Source organism: Hyla sarda, chromosome 5, assembly GCF_029499605.1.
Source record: "Hyla sarda isolate aHylSar1 chromosome 5, aHylSar1.hap1, whole genome shotgun sequence".
NCBI lineage: Eukaryota > Metazoa > Chordata > Amphibia > Anura > Hylidae > Hyla > Hyla sarda.
This window is the reverse complement of record NC_079193.1, coordinates 275,149,405-275,169,948: the sequence shown is the minus strand read 5'-3', so window position 1 is coordinate 275,169,948 and position 20,544 is coordinate 275,149,405. Positions and strand designations below refer to the sequence as shown.

Here is a 20,544-nt window from a genome sequence, read left to right as displayed (position 1 = left end):
CATGTACGGTCTATCAGTGCATGCTGGGAGTTGTAGTTTTGCAACAGCTGGCGGCACACTGGTTGTGAAACACCGAGTTTGGTAACAAACTCAGTGTTTTGCAACCAGTGTGCCTTCAGCTGTTGCAAAAGCTACAACCCCCAGCATGTACGGACAGCGGAAGGGCATGCTGGGTGTTGTAGTTATGCAACAGCTGGAGGCATACTACTTTGGCTGGGGATGCTGGGGATTGTAGTTATGCAACAGCTGGAGACACACTGGTTTGCTACTTAACTCAGTGTGCCTTCAGCTGTTGCAAAACTACAACTCTCAGCAGTCACCGACAGCCAACGGGCATGCTGGGAGTTGTAGTTATGCAACCACCAGATGCACCACTACAACTCCCAGCATGCACTTTAGCTGATTGTGCAAGCTGGGAGTTGTAGTTACACAACAGCTGAAGGTACACTTTTCCATAGAAAGAATGTGCCTCCAGCTGTTGCAAAACTACAAGTCCCAGCATGCCCATAAGGGCATGCTGGGAGTTGTGGTGGTCTGCCTCCTGCTGTTGCATAACTACAGCTCCCAGCATGCCCTTTTTGCATGCTGGGAGCTGTTGCTAAGCAACAGCAGGAGGCTGTCACTCACCTCCAACGATCCTCGCTGCACCAGGTCAGTCCCTCGTCGTCTCCGCCGCCGCCGCTGCTCCTGGGGCCCCGATCCCAACAGGGGCGCCGGGGATCGGGGTCCCCAGCACCCGGGTTGCACGTCCCGCACCCGCTCACTTCCTCCGGAAGAGGGGCGGAGCAGGTTGCGGGAGTGACACCCGCAGCAGGCGCCCTGATTGGTCGGCCGGTAATCCGGACGACGAATCAGGGCGATCGTGAGGTGGCACCAGTGCCACCTCACCCCTGCTGGCTCTGGCTGTTCGGGGCCGTCTCTGACGGCCCCGATCAGCCAATAATTCCGGGTCACTGGAGACCCGATTGACCCGGAATCCGCCGCAGATCGCTGGACTGAATTGTCCAGCGATCTGCGGCCATCGCCGACATGGGGGGTCATAATGACCCCCCTGGGCGATATGCCCCGATGCCTGCTGAACGATTTCAGCAGGCATCGGGGACCGGCTCCGCTCCAGATGGTTGCGGGGGGCCGGTAAAACACATGACGTTCTCATACGTCATGTGTCCTTAAGGACTCGGAAATGGAGACGTATGAGAACGTCATGTGTCCTTAAGGGGTTAAAAAAGCTCAAGAGCATATTTTCCCCATCTTATACATAGACTTTGGACCGAAGCCCAAACACAGGAAGTGCAGTCTTGAGTGCTGAGGGGGGGGGTGTCCAGCCTCATCCAATCATAGCTCCTCTCACACTTAACTGCCATATGCTGTTGGTTGGAGCGCCACAACCCCCCCCCTCAGCTCTCCAGGCTGCATTTCCTGTGTTTGGGCTTTGGTCCAAAGTCTGTGTATAAGATGGAGAAAATGTGCTCTCGAGGTTTTTTAAGCACAACTATGACATAGAAAACTTCATTTTTTGTAAACAAAGTATATTAGAAATATTTTTTATTTACTTTAAGGAGTGCAACAGCAAAAAAAAATTTTATGAGAGTGACCATTTAAGGACAAATAAACTCAAATAAAAGAGGCTCTAGTACCGACCATAGAAACATAGAATGTGTCGGGAGATAAGAACCATTTGGCCCATCTAGTCTGCCCAATATTCTGAATACTGATAACTAGTCCTTGTCCCTATCTTATATAAAGGATGCCTTCATATCATGTTATATATAATTCAGAATGTTTTTATATATTGACACATATTATATGCCAATTTCTAAGTATATTATACTCCTTTCCTATGTTGAAATACCCCAACAGATATTTGGTGAACTTTGAAATGTTCTGGATTTAAACATTCAGATCTATCTTGTATTCGCTGTACAGTAAAATACTTTGAAATATGTTACTAAACCCATGTTAGGAGATGACAGCTTGTCAGGTATTCTTTGCTAGAAACAATTGCCAGGCAAAATTGGTGGCTAAAATAAAAATTCCAGTGTGTTCAGATTGGCAGTACAGTAAAGTATTCCAAGAAAGTGATTTTTTTTTTTTTTTTGTTATTTAGTTATTTAGTTATCTTCTACTAGAATAACAGATAATGATGTCCTGATACCATACGAGTACCGATACTTTTTTAAAGGGGTTATCCAGGAAAAAGCTTTTTTATATATCAACTGGCTCCAGAAAGTTAAACAGATTTTTAAATTACTTCTATTAAAAATATTTTATCCTTTCAGTACTTATGAGCTGCTGAAGTTGAGTTGTTCTTTTCTGTCTAAGTGCTCTCTGTGACACTTCAAAATACCGGACCTATGGGTGGAGGGTTATTATCCTCAATTTATTTACATTTGATCACTAAGTGATCACTAAGACCCTAAATTTACCACCCATCAAATGATATCTAAAATATAACTTTTATTCCTTGCCATAAACATTAAAATTTAAAGTGGATTTGTCTCCGGTAGAAATTATAATCAATGCATGATATTACATGCTGTTGTATATATGTCTGCATTGCTGTGGCTGCAGCCCACAAGCAACATTACTGGGACTCCACTCTATATTAAAAACTGTCACACACTACCCCCCCCCTGTCAGACGAGCTGTCTAAACTTAAACCATACAACTACAGAGTCAGATCTAACCTGAGTAGAGAAGAGAAGCAAGCACTGAAAGAGATTGAAGAAAATGAAAGTTTGATTTGTAAGCCATCTGATAAAGGTGGAAATCTTGTATTGATGGATGCTGATTACTATAAAGAAATGGTGATGCGACTACTTAATGACACAAATACTTACAAAAAACTAGATGCAAATCCCCTTCCCAAGTTTCTGGATGAATTAAAAATATTACTATGTAAAGCCAAGGAAGACCAGTTGATTACTGAAGATGAATATAAATTCCTCTTTAATCCAACACCCACGATTGCCACTTTTTATGCACTACCGAAGTTGCATAAATCGAGTCGCCCTGTCCCTGGCAGACCAATTGTGTCAGGTTGTGACAACCTGACGCAAAATATCAGTTCTTATGTGGATGAGTTTTTACTCCCACATGTGAGTACACTTCCTTCCTATATACGGGATACAAAGGATGCCGTCCTTAAACTGCAGGAGATTTCATTTCCTCCTGGAACATACATTGCCAGTTTGGACGTGGAGTCCTTATACACTAACATTGATCATAATCTGGGCTTAACTGCCGTGGAATACTTCTTGAAAACTAAGGGAACACAGTTTATTGCACATAATCAATTTGTTCTATCACTTCTGCACTTTACACTTACTCACAATTTCTTTTTATTTGATCAGAAATATTATTTTCAAGTAAAGGGCACAGCTATGGGTACACCTTGTGCACCAAATTATTCTAATTTATTTCTTGGGTGGTGGGAAGATCACATTGTCTTTTCAGACACAAATATTCCTTTCACTTCACATATTTTGTTTTGGGGACGTTTTATTGACGATATCTTAATTTTTTGGGATGGCACTGAACATCAATTTAAATCTTTTGTTCAAACTCTTAACACAAATCACATTGGAATGCACTTCACTTCAGAAATTCACAAGACACATCTTAATTTTTTAGATTTGACTATTTCTTTTGATCTATCAGGTCACATTAACACTAAAATATTTCGGAAACCAACTTCAACAAATAACTTTTTAAACTGGCAAAGTTACCATCCTCAACCATTAAAAAGAGGCATACCTATTGGCCAGTACTTAAGGGCCAAGAGAAATTGTACTGATAGTCAAGATTTCCAGGAGGAATGTGATCTCTTGTATCGTAGATTTATATCAAGAGGATATCCGAAAAAAGTCTTACATAGAGCATATGCCAGGGCCAGGGCAACTCCAAGAGAAACCCTTTTACAGGACAAACCGAAAAATACTGGAGATAAAATCATAAGGTGCATTGGCACCTATGATCAGAATAACCAGCAAGTGACAGGAATTTTGAGGAAATTCTGGCCGTTATTAACATCAGACCCAGAACTGAGGGAAGTAATTAATGTGAGTCCGTCGATAACTTACCGGAGAGGATGTAATATTCAAGAACAACTGGTGAAGAGCTTCTATCGGGAAATGTCAGGCACATCATGGTTGCAGTCATCAATTAAGGGATCCTATTCATGTGGATCTTGCACTTTTTGCCGTTATATGCCTAGAACAAAACAATTTGTCAATCCGGCCGATAATGAAATTTATGTAATCAAAGACTTTATAAATTGTCGGACAATGGGAGTGGTTTATGTGGCCCAATGTCCATGTCCCAAATTATATGTGGGCAAAACGGTGCAAGAGCTACGCAGACGCATATCCAAGCATATCAGCACTATCAACACTTGGGCTGATACACCAATTTCAAGGCATATGAGAGAATTTCATTCTGTGAACCCTTTAAATCTAAGATTTTGGGGAGTAAAACACTACAAATTAGGACCAAGACGTGGAAATTTGAATAATCAATTGTTACGTGAAGAAGCACGGTGGATAAACCGTTTAAAAACAAAAAGCCCCAGTGGTTTGAATGAAGGTTTTACCTTCTCTGCATTTTTGTAATTAGATCAAATGCCTGCAGTAATTTAGAATCAGTTATGAATTAATAATGCCAATAGTGAGCCCCAATAGTGATGTCCAAGAAGAATAACATGTGGAAGAGAATCTCACTAATATTTTCAGACAAGCATGTATAAACAAGAGGAAGTATGGTAACTTCCTATAAAAACATCAGTCAATCAAGTAATAACATAAAGAAGAAGATAGCCTCATATCATTAAAAAATCATTAAAAAATTAAAACGTATTTTTAATATTATCATACTTACCTGCGTTAATAATTTATTTAAGATCTTTATTTATTTAAGATCAATGTTTATATAATATTAACAGGCGGTCTAGCCTGCTTGTAGGATGGCTACAATTATAGTAGACAATGAAACTTACACTATGCAGCTTAGTACTGAAATCCCTTATAAAAGTATGGATAGAGCTGGGATTCATACTCTAATAGGACGCGCAGCTTTTCCTGCGCATATATGTCATAATATGGCCGACCAATGAGAGCAAAGATAAACAAAGACGCGGCGCTTGCGCATTGGAAATAGAGAAGCGCTGTAGAACTGAATAACATACTAACAGTACGCGCAGCTGCTGTTAGCGCATATACATCACCATCAAGGAGCCAATCAAGAGGTATGTAAACAAAACAGGGACGCCTGCGCAATAAGCAAGAAAAGCACTGGAAATACTATCAGTTCGCGCAGGAAGCTTTAGCGCAGAGACGCAGTTGGTAGATTGGCCAATAAGAAAGGTAAGGATAAGGTTGAAGCAGTGATTGGAGACTATGAATGCCCATCATGATGTCATAATGAATCGAATGACTGGATACTATGTTGTGAGAAGAGGGGATTGGCTCCCTCAGAAGTCAATCATAGAAAATACCAATGATATGGGTCTAATTGCTTGTGAGATCATTTCCCTTGATGACATCACTAAATAGGAGGTTATAAAACCCCAAACGGAGCCCAAACACACGCCATTGACCCCATAGCCCTTGATAAAGCCACAGGTGTGGTGAAACGTCGGGGGGGGTAGTGTGTGACAGTTTTTAATATAGAGTGGAGTCCCAGTAATGTTGCTTGTGGGCTGCAGCCACAGCAATGCAGACATATATACAATAGCATGTAATATCATGCATTGATTATAATTTCTACCGGAGACAAATCCACTTTAAATTTTAATGTTTATGGCAAGGAATAAAAGTTATATTTTAGATATCATTTGATGGGTGGTAAATTTAGGGTCTTAGTGATCACTTAGTGATCAAATGTAAATAAATAAAAAAAATAAAAAAAATAAAAAAGGGGGGGGTAGTGTGTGACAGTTTTTAATATAGAGTGGAGTCCCAGTAATGTTGCTTGTGGGCTGCAGCCACAGCAATGCAGACATATATACAACAGCATGTAATATCATGCATTGATTATAATTTCTACCGGAGACAAATCCACTTTAAATTTTAATGTTTATGGCAAGGAATAAAAGTTATATTTTAGATATCATTTGATGGGTGGTAAATTTAGGGTCTTAGTGATCACTTAGTGATCAAATGTAAATACTCTGTGACACTTGTCTCAGGAACTGTCTAGAATAAAAGCAAATCCCCATAGCAAACCTCTTCTACTCTCTGCAGTTCCCGAGACAAGCAGAGATGTCAGCAGAGAGCACTGTTGCCAGACAGAAAAGAACAGCTCAACTTCAGCAGCTGATAATTATTGGAAGGATTGAGATTTTTTAATAGAAGTAATTTACAAATCTGTTTAACTGTTTGGTGCCAGTTGATATTAAAAAAAAAAAAAAAAAAAAGTTTTTCCCTGGAAAACCCCTTTAAGTACTTGTCGATACCAATTACCTATACTTTTTTAAAATGTCATGTGACATGAGTTTTTTTGTTTGTTTTTTTTTAATGAGAAAAAGGGGATGTTTTCAGTAAGGGCTTTTTATATAATAAAATCTCCCTAACTCCCTACAGGGCACTGTGTACTGCCTTTCACCCAGTTTTCCCAGTCTCCTGACATATAGTCTCTACAGATCTGGGAAAGCTGAGTGACAGGTATGTGTTATTTTAGTATGTGGGGGGTGGGACAGGGAGCTTACCTGCTAATCCATAGGATAGGAGATAACATGGTGAATGGTCAGAGTCTGAGCACTGGGACACCTCCTGCATCCTTCATCCACTGCTCTGGTGCAGGTGAAGTGACGTCACTTAGACTCCGCCAAGGCAAAGGTCAGGCACCATTCTTAATGCAGACCGCAATCTGAAGCTGTGGCTACATCGGGAGCGCTCGCTGGCCAGGGGATCCAGGACATGTGTCTTGTAGCAAACCAGCGAATTAGAGAGTGGGCGGCTCGGACAGCATGTAGAGTGAACCTACCGGTTGGTAGTGTCGGTCCTGGTACCAATATCAGTATTGGGACATCTCTTACAGCTATATACGTACTTGTTTGTTTTTTTTTTGTTTTTTTTCTGTATAGTAATGTCCGTCACTTATACAGGATTCCTATTTAAATTTAAATGTATGGGAATACAGTGGAGAGCAACTATTTATATAAAGCAGTACTGCCCGATCTATCCTGACTGCAGGAGTCTGACTACCTTCTGAATCAGACATCAGTGAGGTAGATGAACAACACGGCACAGTTATCTGCACTGCGCGACCTAATGTACCAGAAGTAGGATTACAATGATGCACATCCCTTCTAAGCAGATGTTTTATGGCACAATGAACATCTTTTATGAACCCAAGTTCTATTACATGCATGTATCAAACAGTGAAGAGAGCACTGAACAGAGACTAAACTAGAGACCATTTATTTAGAAAATGGAATCACTATGCACACAGACGTTATCAGAAAATCAATAATGGCCCTTATATGGAACAAGCTGGAGCGTTCTCTTCTTTCTCTGATCCATCCATTCAGCGTAAATATAAATTGGATTAAGCTTTTAACTGGTGATTTTCAAGTACATTTAAACTCTGGTTTATAGTTCCCTTAAAAAATTCATATTTTCACCCTTATGTTTTCATCATGCCCTTTCCAATTAGGCGAAATATTAACTTAGATTTCTTCATTCTGTTTTGCAGGATTCTTTTGAAGTCAAAGAAATTACTTTTCCTCCACAACGTAAGCACAATGGCTTTCTAAAAAGACAGAAAAGAGACTGGGTTATTCCACCAATTAACGTACCGGAGAACTCGAGGGGATCGTTTCCACAGGAATTAGTCCGAGTAAGTATTAAAATGAAGAGCTTTATTTTCAGCTTTTCCCCAGTAACCACCAACAACACGCAATCATAGCGTATAGCAAATTCCCATAACACTTAAATATCCGCATAGACCTTACCAATTTCTTAGCTGGTCTAATAATAGCTAATGACACTCTATGGGTACTTTGTGGGAGGCGGTGTCATGGATGTAATAATAGGGGAAGAAGAATAGAGAAAAAAATGATCGTTCTCTATTAATTATTGTAAAGGAATGTGACAATCGTGTCAGTATTATTAACCCTGGATAATCAGTATTCCATTATAATGGATTCAGTAAAAACTGCATGCAGATACTGTATAGTAAATTACATAAAAGTGTTCTGTGTGGTGCTTCTATTCTTTTATTTCCTAGGCAACTGCAATATAAAATAAATAAGAAAGCAAGCATTACTTGATACTGTGGAAAAGTATATATATATATATATATATATATATATATATATATATACACATGTGTATATATATATATATATATATATATATACTGCAGTCAGTTTCTTTCTTTAAGCGTGGGAGACTATATTACAAATCTTACCATGAACCCCAATCACCCCATATTGTTTTATACAGTAATATTTGTTCCCTGAAAACTAATGTGAGATCATAGCCCACTTCCTTGATTTTTGATAACTTTACTATTGAATTTTCTTTCCTATTCTGCTCCTCTTTGTAATAAACTAAAGGCTTTAATCCTGGTTGCCAGGAATATACATTCAGGGACATGTAGGAATGCACATGTACAATTGTATTCTCTACTATTATACAACGTACAAGTTGTTTTTGTCATGGGTAAAAATAACAGAAACACAATAACAGTTGCTGTATCTACACGTTCATCAAGATAGTCCTGGAAACCAGAATGAAGCTATCCATTGGTTACTTGGCTAGCTGCATTCAAGGAACTAGGGAAGATGCTACTCTAGCTATGAAATCCATATATAACTACAGCAGTAGAAACTATTAAAAAAAAGATTCATTTATCCTGAGACTTACCATGATGTCTTGCAGACAGGAGCTGCAATGAAACACCATAACAGTGCCCGGAGGGCTTGTGGTTTTTTATAGCAGCTCCCTTCCCTACCCAACCTAAGTGAAGGAACATTACAAACCACAATCTTCACTTCTGGTGCGCTGTGGATGTAAAAAATTTAAATTGCTCCTTATTTTTTGTCTTTTCTTTTATCTGAATATTCTCACCAATTTAACTCTTTATGCTCTATAGATTAGGTCTGATCGTGATAAAAGCCTTTCCCTGAGATACAGTGTGACGGGTCCAGGAGCCGATCAACCACCCATTGGCATGTTTATTATCAGTCCCATTTCTGGACAACTCTCTGTAACAAAGCCTTTGGATCGGGAACAGATTGCAACTTTTCATGTAAGTATCCCCCTAAATATGTGAGATGTAGTATCATTGATATAAGATGGACCTAGGTTTAGATTTACAGGATATGTATATATGTGTTTATATGTTTGTGTGTTGCTCACAGCCATCTCATACATCCTTAGCTAGACATCAGTCTTTGCCGTTTCCTCTGCTTAGTTTGGATTTTTGAGTACTAGCATACAGATATACACAGTAGAATGAAAGGTATTATGAGACATTAAAAAGGATGTGCCATCTAAAAGTAAATGCCTTATTATTGCATATTCTACGTCAAAAGAATTAACTAATAGAAAAAAAAAATTCTGTCGTGCCCTAGTTATCTGCAGCTGTTTCCAATACTTATTTAAAGGGGAAATCCAATCATTTGTCTGAACGGTTATATAAATATGACAGACAATTACAGTAGGATCTGTCAGTGGAAATCTCCAATACAATGTTGGGAGCTAAGTGCCATTGATTTTCTGGAAATAGGGAAACTTTAATCTTAAATCTACCATATATGACATGTCTGAAAAATGATTTTGGTTGGATTACCCTTTTAAGAGCACGTTCGTACAGCACAGAAATCTCTGCTTGTATATGGCTGTTTAGTACAAGATTAATGCTAGGGATCCACAGTAACTCAGGCCTGATGACTTTTCTGCCTTTAGGCTAAAATCAGGTGTAGTATCTGTTCTTATCAGTGGTGTGGCCTGGATGATGAGACAGAAAGGATGCTGTTATACACACAGAGTGGAATCTTCCCATAACAGCAGTTACCCCGAGGTCAACATGACTGACAGTGATGTGCAGAAGTGACCCACGGGGTGCCTGAACTCACTGGGGGTAGGATCCCACTGAGTGACAGCACTTTGCACACTCTTCACTTTCACCCTTCCAAGCACACACCTATAGCTTCCTGGCCTACTGACTGCAGGTCACTCTGAAAATTTTTTATAGATCCGGCCAGATGTCCATTGTGTATTATAAAGCACTTGTCATGACCAACTGGGGGGACAGGGAGAGTGAGCCCTAAACGGACCCTAAAACACCTCTCCCTGCCTACTTGCCCATCCATCCTAAACGATGGATCGACAACTGGGCGCCGGTCCCTTCTTGCGCTAAAGTGCAATGTCATTAAAACACATAATATACATAGCCGGTCACAGACCAGAACAGAGACAGAAAACTGCTAGACAACCAGATATACCAGACAGAATGCACATACTAACAGGGCAAAATATAAACTGACAAACAGAGCAGAATATAGTGAATAAACAAACAGTTCATAAACCGGATAACAGATAAATGGCAGACCTGATAAAATGAACAAGACTAGGCATGATATGAGTATACAGCAGAATCCAGGAGATGAAGGGGATAAACAGAAGAACTGAGAGCCAAAACACTAAACTGAACAGGTAACATAGAACTCTGTTCACAAACAGGTACAAGGACAAAGATCAGATCAACCGACCAGGATATTAATATAGGACATTGTTCACACTGGGACACAGAACATACAAACTGGACTCCCCACTCCACTATAGGAGTAGCCATTAATAATAAAGCCAAATAGTCTACTGGCCAGCGGATACACTGCACCATGTGGACAAAATGCTGACCCAGTAGGAAACGGAAATATAATACATGAAACACTAGACTAGAACCGGATGATCTTGAATTGACTCCAGAATACCAAACAGGAATATAACATACAGAATACAGGGTACAAGCAAGACTCAGACACAGTGTGAACACAGACAGAGCAGGATGAACAAACATAATCCTAAAACCGACTAATGTAACACAGACTAAAATACAAGGAGCATGCTATATAACCATGGCGAAAAACCCTAAAAAAAATGACAAGATAAATGCAAGGTAAATGCTCAAGCAGACATAGTAAGAATATTGCACAAATAGACATAGTGGCATTAACCTCTTGAGAACACAGGGTTTTTCCGTTTTTGCACTTTCGTTTTTTCCTCCTTATTTTAAAAATCATAACCCTTTCTTTTTTGTGCCACCAATTCTACTTTGTAATGACATCAGTCATTTTACCAAAAAATATACGGCGAATCCAAAAAAAAAAAATCATTGTGCGACAAAATTGAAGAAAAACACAATTTTGTAAGTTTGGGGGGCTTCCGTTTCTATGCAGTACATTTTTCGGTAAAAATGACACCTTATCTTTATTCTGTAGGTCCATGCAATTAAAATGATACCCTACTTATATAGGTTTGCTTTTGTCTTACTTCTGGAAAAAAAAGCATAACTACATGCACGAAAATTTACATTTGTCATTAAATTGTCATCTTCTGACCCCTATAACTTTTCTATTTTTATGTGTACGGGGCAGTATGAGGGCTCATTTTTTTAATCCGTGATCTGAAGTTTTTAGAGGTACCATTTTTGTATTGATCTGAATTTTTGATCGCTTTTTATTAATTTTTTCATGATCTAAAAAGCGACCAAAAATACGCTGTTTTGGACGTTGGAATTTTTTTACGCGGATGCTATTGACTGTGCAGTTTAATTAACAATATATTTTTATAGTTCGGCCATTTACGCACGCGGCGATGCCACATATGTTTATTTTTATTATGGTTACATATTTTTTATATGGAATTTGGGAAAATGGGGGTGATTTAAACTTTTAAGAAGGAAGGGGTTAATGTGTGTGTTTTTAAACTTTTTTTTTACTTTTTATTTTTACACTTTTAGTCCCCTTAGGGGACTTTTAGGAGGGATCATTAGATTACTCATACAGTTCAATGTGGTTTCATAAAACCACACTGATCTGTGTGCTCTGCGCTCGATTGATAAAGCCTGGCACTGCCAGGCTTTATCATTCAGAGCACAGGAGCCGCCGCAGCAAGAGAGGTAAGCCCTCAGGCTACCTCAGCAGTCTATCACACTGCGGTGGGCAATCCACTGGACCACCAGGGAGCATTTAAATGTCCCTTTGGATGCCGCTGTCACCTTTGACAGCGGTGATCTAAAGGGTTAATAGCCCCCTATTAACGCCGGCCCTCAGCTATAGGAATCAGCTGGGGGCCGCGTGGTATGACGCGGGCTCGAGTCGGGAGCCCACGTCATACACCGCTTGCTGTCTCAGGACGAGCCGGCTTTTGTCCTTCGTCGGCAACCCGTTAAACTAACAGACATCATAGTATTGCACTCAATAACGAGCACCAGAATGCAGAAGAACTCTGGTTAAATAACTCCACCTGAGTTTTCATTCGTTCAGAGCATTAACTATTCCCTATCCAGGTAGAGTAGCAAACTGCTCAGAACAAACTAGTGTGTGAATACACACCTAAACAGAAAAATACAAAAAACAAATAAACAGACATTACAGCACCTGTCTGCTTATTTATTCTTAATGTCACTTTGTGTTTACTTTTTACATATATACACCTCCCTGCAACTCCAGGGATGCCGACCAGTTGGTGTGCTACTTCTTTGAGACTTGTGCACATTATGTGTCACACATTTGAACTTGTTATGCACGTGGGTGAGCATGTTTCATGGCCAATGATTAATAGCACAGCTAATAATATTGAATGTAATTGTTTTGCGGCACATAGCTTGTCCTGACCTAACAGCTGCCAGAAATCCTGGTTGGATTTCTGGTCATGGTCACTGCAACTTCTGAGTGGCAAGACAACCAGACTCACTTTTATAAGCTATGATTCGGGCAGCGCCACATTGCAAGTTTTGAACCTGTGTTGCAGCCAAAAGCTGGTGTGCAGCCATACACAATTGATCACAAGTCCCTTTTATAAGTGTGCTGTTTTGTCAGAACATATCACAAAATCTGTACTAGTATACCAAATAGCAAAAAGCAGCAGCTTGCAATTTGGTTTCCCTAGAACTCTGTCCTCTAGAAAACAATTGTTATTTAACCAAGCCGTTTAAAAGGGAATTGTCTAGTGTCAGAAAGGCTACACTAATGCAGAGTTCACATTACCCACTTTCCTACATTGCTTCCAATCATATGTCATTTAGTTTAGATTTACACTGGATCTAGTATCGATTATATTCTTGAGCACCAAGTGTGAAAAATGAAGCTGTGACATCGACCATGGTTCCATTAGATCTATGAGAGCAGTCAGTCTTCACAGACAGTGTATTATATATTGCATACGTGTTTCTACTTTCCTGCCAATTTCTCATATCACCCTCTTGTTTCAGTGAGTTGTTTTTTTTTTATCATAAAATACGCTCATCTAATGATCATACCGAGCACAAAATGACAATGCAATAGAATACAGTATAAAAGAGAAGATTTGTTCACAGCATCTATTATCCAGTTCTGTAGTTACTGTGCTTGAATTGACAGAAGATTCACTGATATTTCTAAATAACTCATCTGGGACAGGATATAGCAGTGTATCACTGGGACAACCATACGCGCAGTGTAATCTTCTGCATCATATTTCTACCAAGAACTGCCATATAAAATTGTTTTTGCAGCTGAGGGCACACGCAGTAGATGTAAATGGAAACCAGGTGGAAAATCCCATAGACATTGTGGTCAATGTAATAGATATGAATGACAACAGACCGGAATTCCTGCACCAAATTTGGAATGGAAGCATTTCTGAAGGATCAAAGCCAGGTAACAAAAATAAATATGTATATACATATATAAATTTTTATGTATAGTATAGTTTTGTAAAGCTATTTCTGCAGCATAACAATTGCATAAAAAAGAAAGGAGGTTAATATGTTTGTTAATTCTATAGAAGAGCTGAGAGTTCACCAAAATGCACACATTCTTTATTTTTAATTTATATTTTTAAATGTTCTGTAAATACCTTACCTAAGATAGAGCATGTCAAAGGAAAAACAAATTGCATATTGTGCAGACACCTAAATACTTTAAAGTGGTCAAGCACCTTAGATGTTTGCTGTTAATTGAATGCTCATTTGACTGACTGTTCTCCTCCGAGTGCCTCTAGATACATCTATGTTGAAATTCAACATGTCTGTTCCTTGCCCTAATACCTCTCCCTAATACCTCTCACCTTGGGAAACTGTTATCCAAAATACTAGACTAAATTAGGTCTATTTTCTGTTAATATATTATTACCACATTTCAAAGGGTTTTGTAGGTTATCTAGCATTATATTATAATGATATATTAATCTGGTCATGTCGATTGACTAACTAAGCCTATATTGCAGCCTATATGGAGAGTAAAGGTTTGTGTGCGCAAAATTACAACTACAGTTATTTTGTTTGGTTTAGATTTTACCTTTTTTTGGGAGGGGCTACCATTTTCATTTAGAGTTGTTTGATAAATTGTAATTATCAATAGAAATACAGTAGATTGACCACATGGTCCATCTAATGTTAGATTGTGTCCTCTTATGTTTGTCTTGTTATTTTCATAATTTTTATTTAAACCTTTTACATATCTAAAGAGTACCTGTCACCAAACTAAACTTTTAATATATTGTTCCTTATGACACTTTGCTATTTACTTGCTGTTAAAATTCTCAACCTTTATATGTTTTTAATGTGATTGAAAAAACGGTTCTGTTCTCTGCGAAAGTCAAACAGTTAGTTTTGGTCTAATCCTGGTCTGACAGGAGACCAAACACAGGAAGTGCATGCGAGGCATAGCGAGGCACAGCTCTCACAGGCTTCAGTGACGTCACACCTGCTGGGGAACGCCCCTTTCCCAATAAAAACCCTGTATAATAATATAATAAAACACAAATCATATACATACTAAGTATGGCCATGTCCATAATAACGTGTACTATAAAACTATAGTGTAAATTATCTTACATGGTGAACGCCATAAAACACTAAAAAATAATTTGCCAATTTTGGTACAAATAAGCCCTCACTCAATGGCGTTGGATGAAAAAAAAAAAAAAAAGTTACGGCTGTCAAAAAATTATAATACAAAAAGGGAAAAAAAGAATTTTGCTGAGAAAAAGAACATATAACATATAATGGGGGGTATCACCATAATTGTACTGACCCACAGAATAAATATAACATCACTTTTACCGCACAGTGAACACCATAAAAAAAATTTTAAACGCCATACATTTTCCAGTTTTTTACAATATTTTTGATTTTTCCCCAAAAATGCTGCATGTATCTACAAAAATGCACCACTTATATAAAGTACAATATGTCATGAAATAACCTTCTCAAAATCGCTCCGCTCAGAAAAAGCGTTCTAAAGTTATTACCATTTAAACAGACACATGTCAAATTTAAAAAAAAAAAAAGAGCCTGGTCATTAAGGTAAAAAATGGGTCTATCCTTAAGGGGTTAAAGGAATATAATAGTTTAGAAAATATGGTTTGATGACAGGTACTCTTTAAAGGTTTTGATCATGCCCCCCTCTATTTACTCTCTTTCCTCCATGCTATACAAATAAAGTTAAAAGGGTTATCCAGCCATGTAAAATTGATGGCCAGGCCATTAGATTGGTAGGGGTCCAGCTGCCGTATACACTGTGGGTGAATTGTTTATCCTTGCATCACAGGACTATATATAGGGGTGATACAAGGTAATGCAATGTTTCCTAATCCACTTCTGTTACTAATCATACAGCAATGTATGGATGAGCAAACAGGAATACTGAAGAGGCTTCAGCACTTCCCATCAGTTTTATGAGGCTGGGTAACTCCTTTAAGTCTCCATTTTTTATGGCAACATAATGATTCCTACTCTCAGACACTCCAGCATATTAGCAGGAGGTAACAGCAGTGTCATATTCTTATTATCTTTTTCAGAAATACAGGAAGGACATCCTTCTCTAGGTTTTATGTTATACATTTTTATGAAGAAGTTACAAATGAGTTACACAAATAACACCCCTCAATGTGAATTTTATTAAGCAATCCAAAATGGTAACGTTTCGGTCCAAATGAGGACCTTCCTCAGACCGTATGGCTGTGGAGGATAGGTGTAGATATAGAGAAACGGCTGGTCGCATTTCCTGACACCTGCTACACGGCTGATAGCCGTTTCTCTATATCTACACCTATCCTCCGCAGCTATCCGGTCTGAGGAAGGTCCTCATTTGGACCGAAATGTTATCATTTTAGATTGCTTAAAGGGGTACTCTGGTGAAAATCTTTTTTCTTTTAAATCAACTGGTGGCAGAAAGTTAAACATATTTGTAAATGACTTCTATTAAAAAATCTTAATCCTTCCTGTACTTATTAGCTGCTGAATACTACAGAGGAAATTCTTTTCTTTTTGGAATGCTCTCTGATGACATCACGACCACAGTTCTCTCTGCTGACGTTATTATAATAATAATAATGCTTTATTTATTGTTGTCCTTAGTGGGATTTGAACCCAAGTCCCCAGCACTGCAAGGCAGCAGTGCTAACCACTGAGCCACCATGCTTCCCTTAGTATACATCTGCTATGCATGGTTGCTAAAATGGACAGAGATGTCAGCAGAGAGCACTGTGTTCGTGATGTCATCAGTGTTCCAAAAAGAAAGGAATTTCCTCTGTAGCATTCAGCAGCTAATAAGTACTGGAAGGATTAAGATTTTTTAATAGAAGTTATTTACAAATATGTTTAACTTTCTGCCACCAGTTGATTTAAAAGAAAAAAGGTTCCCACCGGAGTACCCCTTTAATAAAATTCACATTGATGTGTTCACCATAAACAGTGTACCAAGTCTTCATTTATGCTACAGTAAGGATTGGGACTCCTACTTGGGAACACTTCTTCACTCAGAGAGTGACATCATTCTATCTACAAATAACACCCCAGTACTATTTTTGTCCCCAATTATCTGATCACTTTCTGGTTTCCTCTCTGAACTGTGACCCTACTGTTGTCATGCACAGAGCATACACTTTCCCACAATCCTCCTTGCTTACATACACAGTAGAGGCTAACAAGCAATATGCAGTTGAACTGAGCATGCCTGACCATCTTATTGCCTGCCCTAAGACTGTCGTAACAAAGGGCAACAAGGGAAAGCTTTACCTATTTTTGTCATTTAGGAAAGCCCAGTACTGAAATGACGGCCACAGTGTTACCCACTCCTCCTAGACACCGATATAACTAAAAAACTGTGGAATAGAAATAGAGGACAACTCAAGAACGTATATTTCACAATGATTTGTAATAACACTGACTAACTATATTGTTTTCCACTTTATATTATCTTTAGGATCCTATGTTATGACTCTTACTGCTATTGATGGTGATGATGTTAATCAACCGAATGGCATGCTGAGGTATAAAATCCTGTCCCAGACCCCAAATACACCATCCCCTAACATGTTTACAATCAACAATGAGACAGGAGATATTATCACATTGGCAGCAGGACTGGATCGGGAGGTAAAAATGTTTCTAAGCATTATTCTATCTATGGTGGTTATGCATCTAAAAGTAACATTGTAGAAAATAAGTCTTCAAAATTGGGTTACCTTAATACATAACTTGGTTTATATCATTGGGACAGAGAAGTGGAGGTGTTACTATATATAGCATCTTATAGAATTGTTCTTTAAGGCTGAGATATCAGTTGTATTGTTTGGCAAACACGTCAATACATACCGTATTTTTCGTCATATAAAACGCTCCGGCATATAAGACGCACCCAATTTTAAAGGATAAAAATCCAGAAAATAAAGATTCTGAACCAAATACAATGTAAAGTATAGGACAGTGATCTTCAACCTGTGGACCTTCAGATGTTGCAAAACTACAACTCCCAGCATGCCCGGACAGCCGTTGGCTGTCCGGGCATGCTGGGAGTTGTAGTTTTGCAACATGTGGAGGTCCGCAGGTTGAACACCACTGGTTTAGGAGGTAATGATCATGTGTCCCCACCGCTCCGGACCCGTCACCGCTCGTCACCCCTGCCCTGGATGTCGCCCTCCATCGCTGTCGCCGTGTCCCCGGGGTATCCCCGTCGCTACGGAACGTCTCTGCTGCCCGGTATCCTCGCTCTCCGTCGCTGCCATGACGTCACAACGCACGCCGCTCCTATTGGGTGACGGGACGGCGTGCGCGCCGACGTGATGACGACGAAGGAGAGCGCCGGCCATGCAGGGGATCCCGGCAAGGAGCAGACACCGAGGAGGCAGGTAAGGTCCCTCCCGATGTCCTGTAAGCTGTTCGGGACGCCACGATTTCACCGCGGCGGTCCCGAACAGCCCGACTGAGCATCCGAGTTAGTGTCAATTTCGCTTCAGACGCGGCGGTCTGAAGGGTTAATACAGGGCATCACCGCGATCAGTGATGTCCTGTATTAGCCGCGGGTCCCGGCCGTTGATGGCCGCAGGGGCCACCACGATAGGACAGAGTTTTAATGTGTATTTGCCGTATAGGACGCACCAACTCCCCCCCCCCCAGTTTTGGTGAAGAAAAAGTGCGTCTTATACGGCGAAAAATACGGTATTTTATTATGTAGTGACGGATGAGCCTAGCTTCCTTTGAAATTGTTGATATCTGAATTGAAGAACTGAGTAAATTGATTACATTGCATTAAAACAAAATATATTTTTAAATATATCCATATGGTGAGTTACTCCACCGCCCTACCACTTTGCAATACTTTCAGTTTCTGTTACCAAATGGAAACATGCTAGCCCTAGTTCTACAGTGTATCATCTGACACAATTAACCTGTCCACAAAAAAAATTTGGACTAGGTCAGGATGATTTAGATCCTGCCAACAAAAGCAAATAAACAAAAAGAATCGGGATTTACTAAGGCCGATATTGTAAAAGTTTGCTCGTGTCAGCTGTACACGATTTATTTATTAAATCTGGAGTAGGTTTCAGCTACAACCTATGCTTCTTTGCAGTTGTAAATTGTAATAAATGTGGTGCCTCCAGGAGGCCACAACGCTTTCATGCTAAGTCCCTCGTATTTTACATTAAAGGAGTACACCGATGGAAAACAATTTATTTTAAATCAACTGGTGCCAGAAAGTTATATAGATTTGTAAATTACATCTATTAAAAAATCTCAATCCTTCCAGCACTTATCAGCTGCTGTATACAACAGAGAAAGTTCTTTTCTTTTTGAATTTATTTTCTGTCTTAGCACAGTGCTCTCTTCTGACACATCTGTCCATGTCAGGGACTGTCCTGACATGGACAGAGGTATCAGCAGAGAGCACTGTGGACAGACAGAAAATAAATTCAAACAATAAAGAGCTTTCTCTGTAGTATACAGCAGCAGATAAGTACTGAAAGGATTGAGATTTTTAATAGAAGTCATTTACAAATCTATTTAACTTTCTGGCACCAGTTGATTTAAAATAAATTGTTTTCCACCGGAGTACCCCTTTAAAGGGGTATTCCAGGCCAAAACTTTTTTTTAGATATCAACTGGCTCCGGAAAGTTAAACAGATTTGTAAATTACTTCTATTAAAAAATCTTAATCCTTCCAATAGTTATTAGCTTCTGAAGTTGAGTTGTTCTCTGTCTAACTGCTCTCTGATGACTCACGTCCCAGGAGCTGTCCAGCTCCTATGGGGATATTCTCCCATCATGCACAGCTCCCGGGACGTGACATCATCATTGAGCAGTTAGACAGAAAACTTCAGAAGCTAATAACTATTGGAAGGATTAAGATTTTTTTAATAGAAGTAATTTACAAATCTGTTTAACTTTCCGGAGCCAGTTGATATATATATATATATATATATATATATATATATATATAAAAAGGTTTTGCCTGGAATACCCCTTTAAGCCCGCCCACTTGGCAATGGGGTGTAAAGTTCTAAAATATTTAGGAAAAAAAATTATGAATTTTGATGCCGGAAATGCTTGACAAATTCCCCCCAATGTTTCCATTTTTTGGCTGTAAACTGAGATAGTAAAAATGAATAATATTGGAAAGTTACAACTTGGTATTATAGAGTAAGTTTTACTTACATCTGTTGTACCTTTCAAGTTGCTTCAGCCAGTGAGAGAAAGTGCATCTATATGTGAAAAAAATATATTTGTGTGGATTCTGTTCTATAAAACGAAAAATATCTTTGTACAGTTTTAGCCAGTTGATAGAAAGAATAAAAAAGTTAGAGTCCTCTGTAGTTGATACCCTGAAGAGATGATGAGAAAAAACAAGCTTTCCAGACTTCATAGGTTTCTTCTATATTCTTCTTTAGATTGCCTTTTGCATTCTTTTTGTCTTCCAACGTGCTTCTGTTTTATCATCTTCCTTTAGTAGGAGCATGTCGCACTCCTCTTTTGAGGGAAATAACATGTGACTTAAAGGTGCTATCAACAATAATAATTGTGTAATTGAATAGAAAAATAACAAGGCTTCAGGGC

The 20,544-nt window shown here is 39.1% G+C and overlaps 1 protein-coding gene and 1 pseudogene across 1 annotated transcript in view; both read left to right on the top strand.

Moving 5' to 3' along the window:
• The window catches only part of CDH2 (cadherin 2), a 303,149-nt gene that overhangs the window by 234,340 nt on the left and 48,265 nt on the right, over positions 1 to 20,544 (top strand). The window contains exons 4-7 of the mRNA XM_056521772.1: positions 7,693 to 7,836; positions 9,097 to 9,252; positions 13,723 to 13,867; positions 17,417 to 17,589. Of these exons, the coding sequence (XP_056377747.1) occupies positions 7,693 to 7,836; positions 9,097 to 9,252; positions 13,723 to 13,867; positions 17,417 to 17,589 (618 nt within the window). The remainder of the gene's footprint in view (positions 1 to 7,692; positions 7,837 to 9,096; positions 9,253 to 13,722; positions 13,868 to 17,416; positions 17,590 to 20,544) is intronic.
• LOC130274705 (U2 spliceosomal RNA) lies at positions 9,893 to 10,025 on the top strand (annotated as a pseudogene).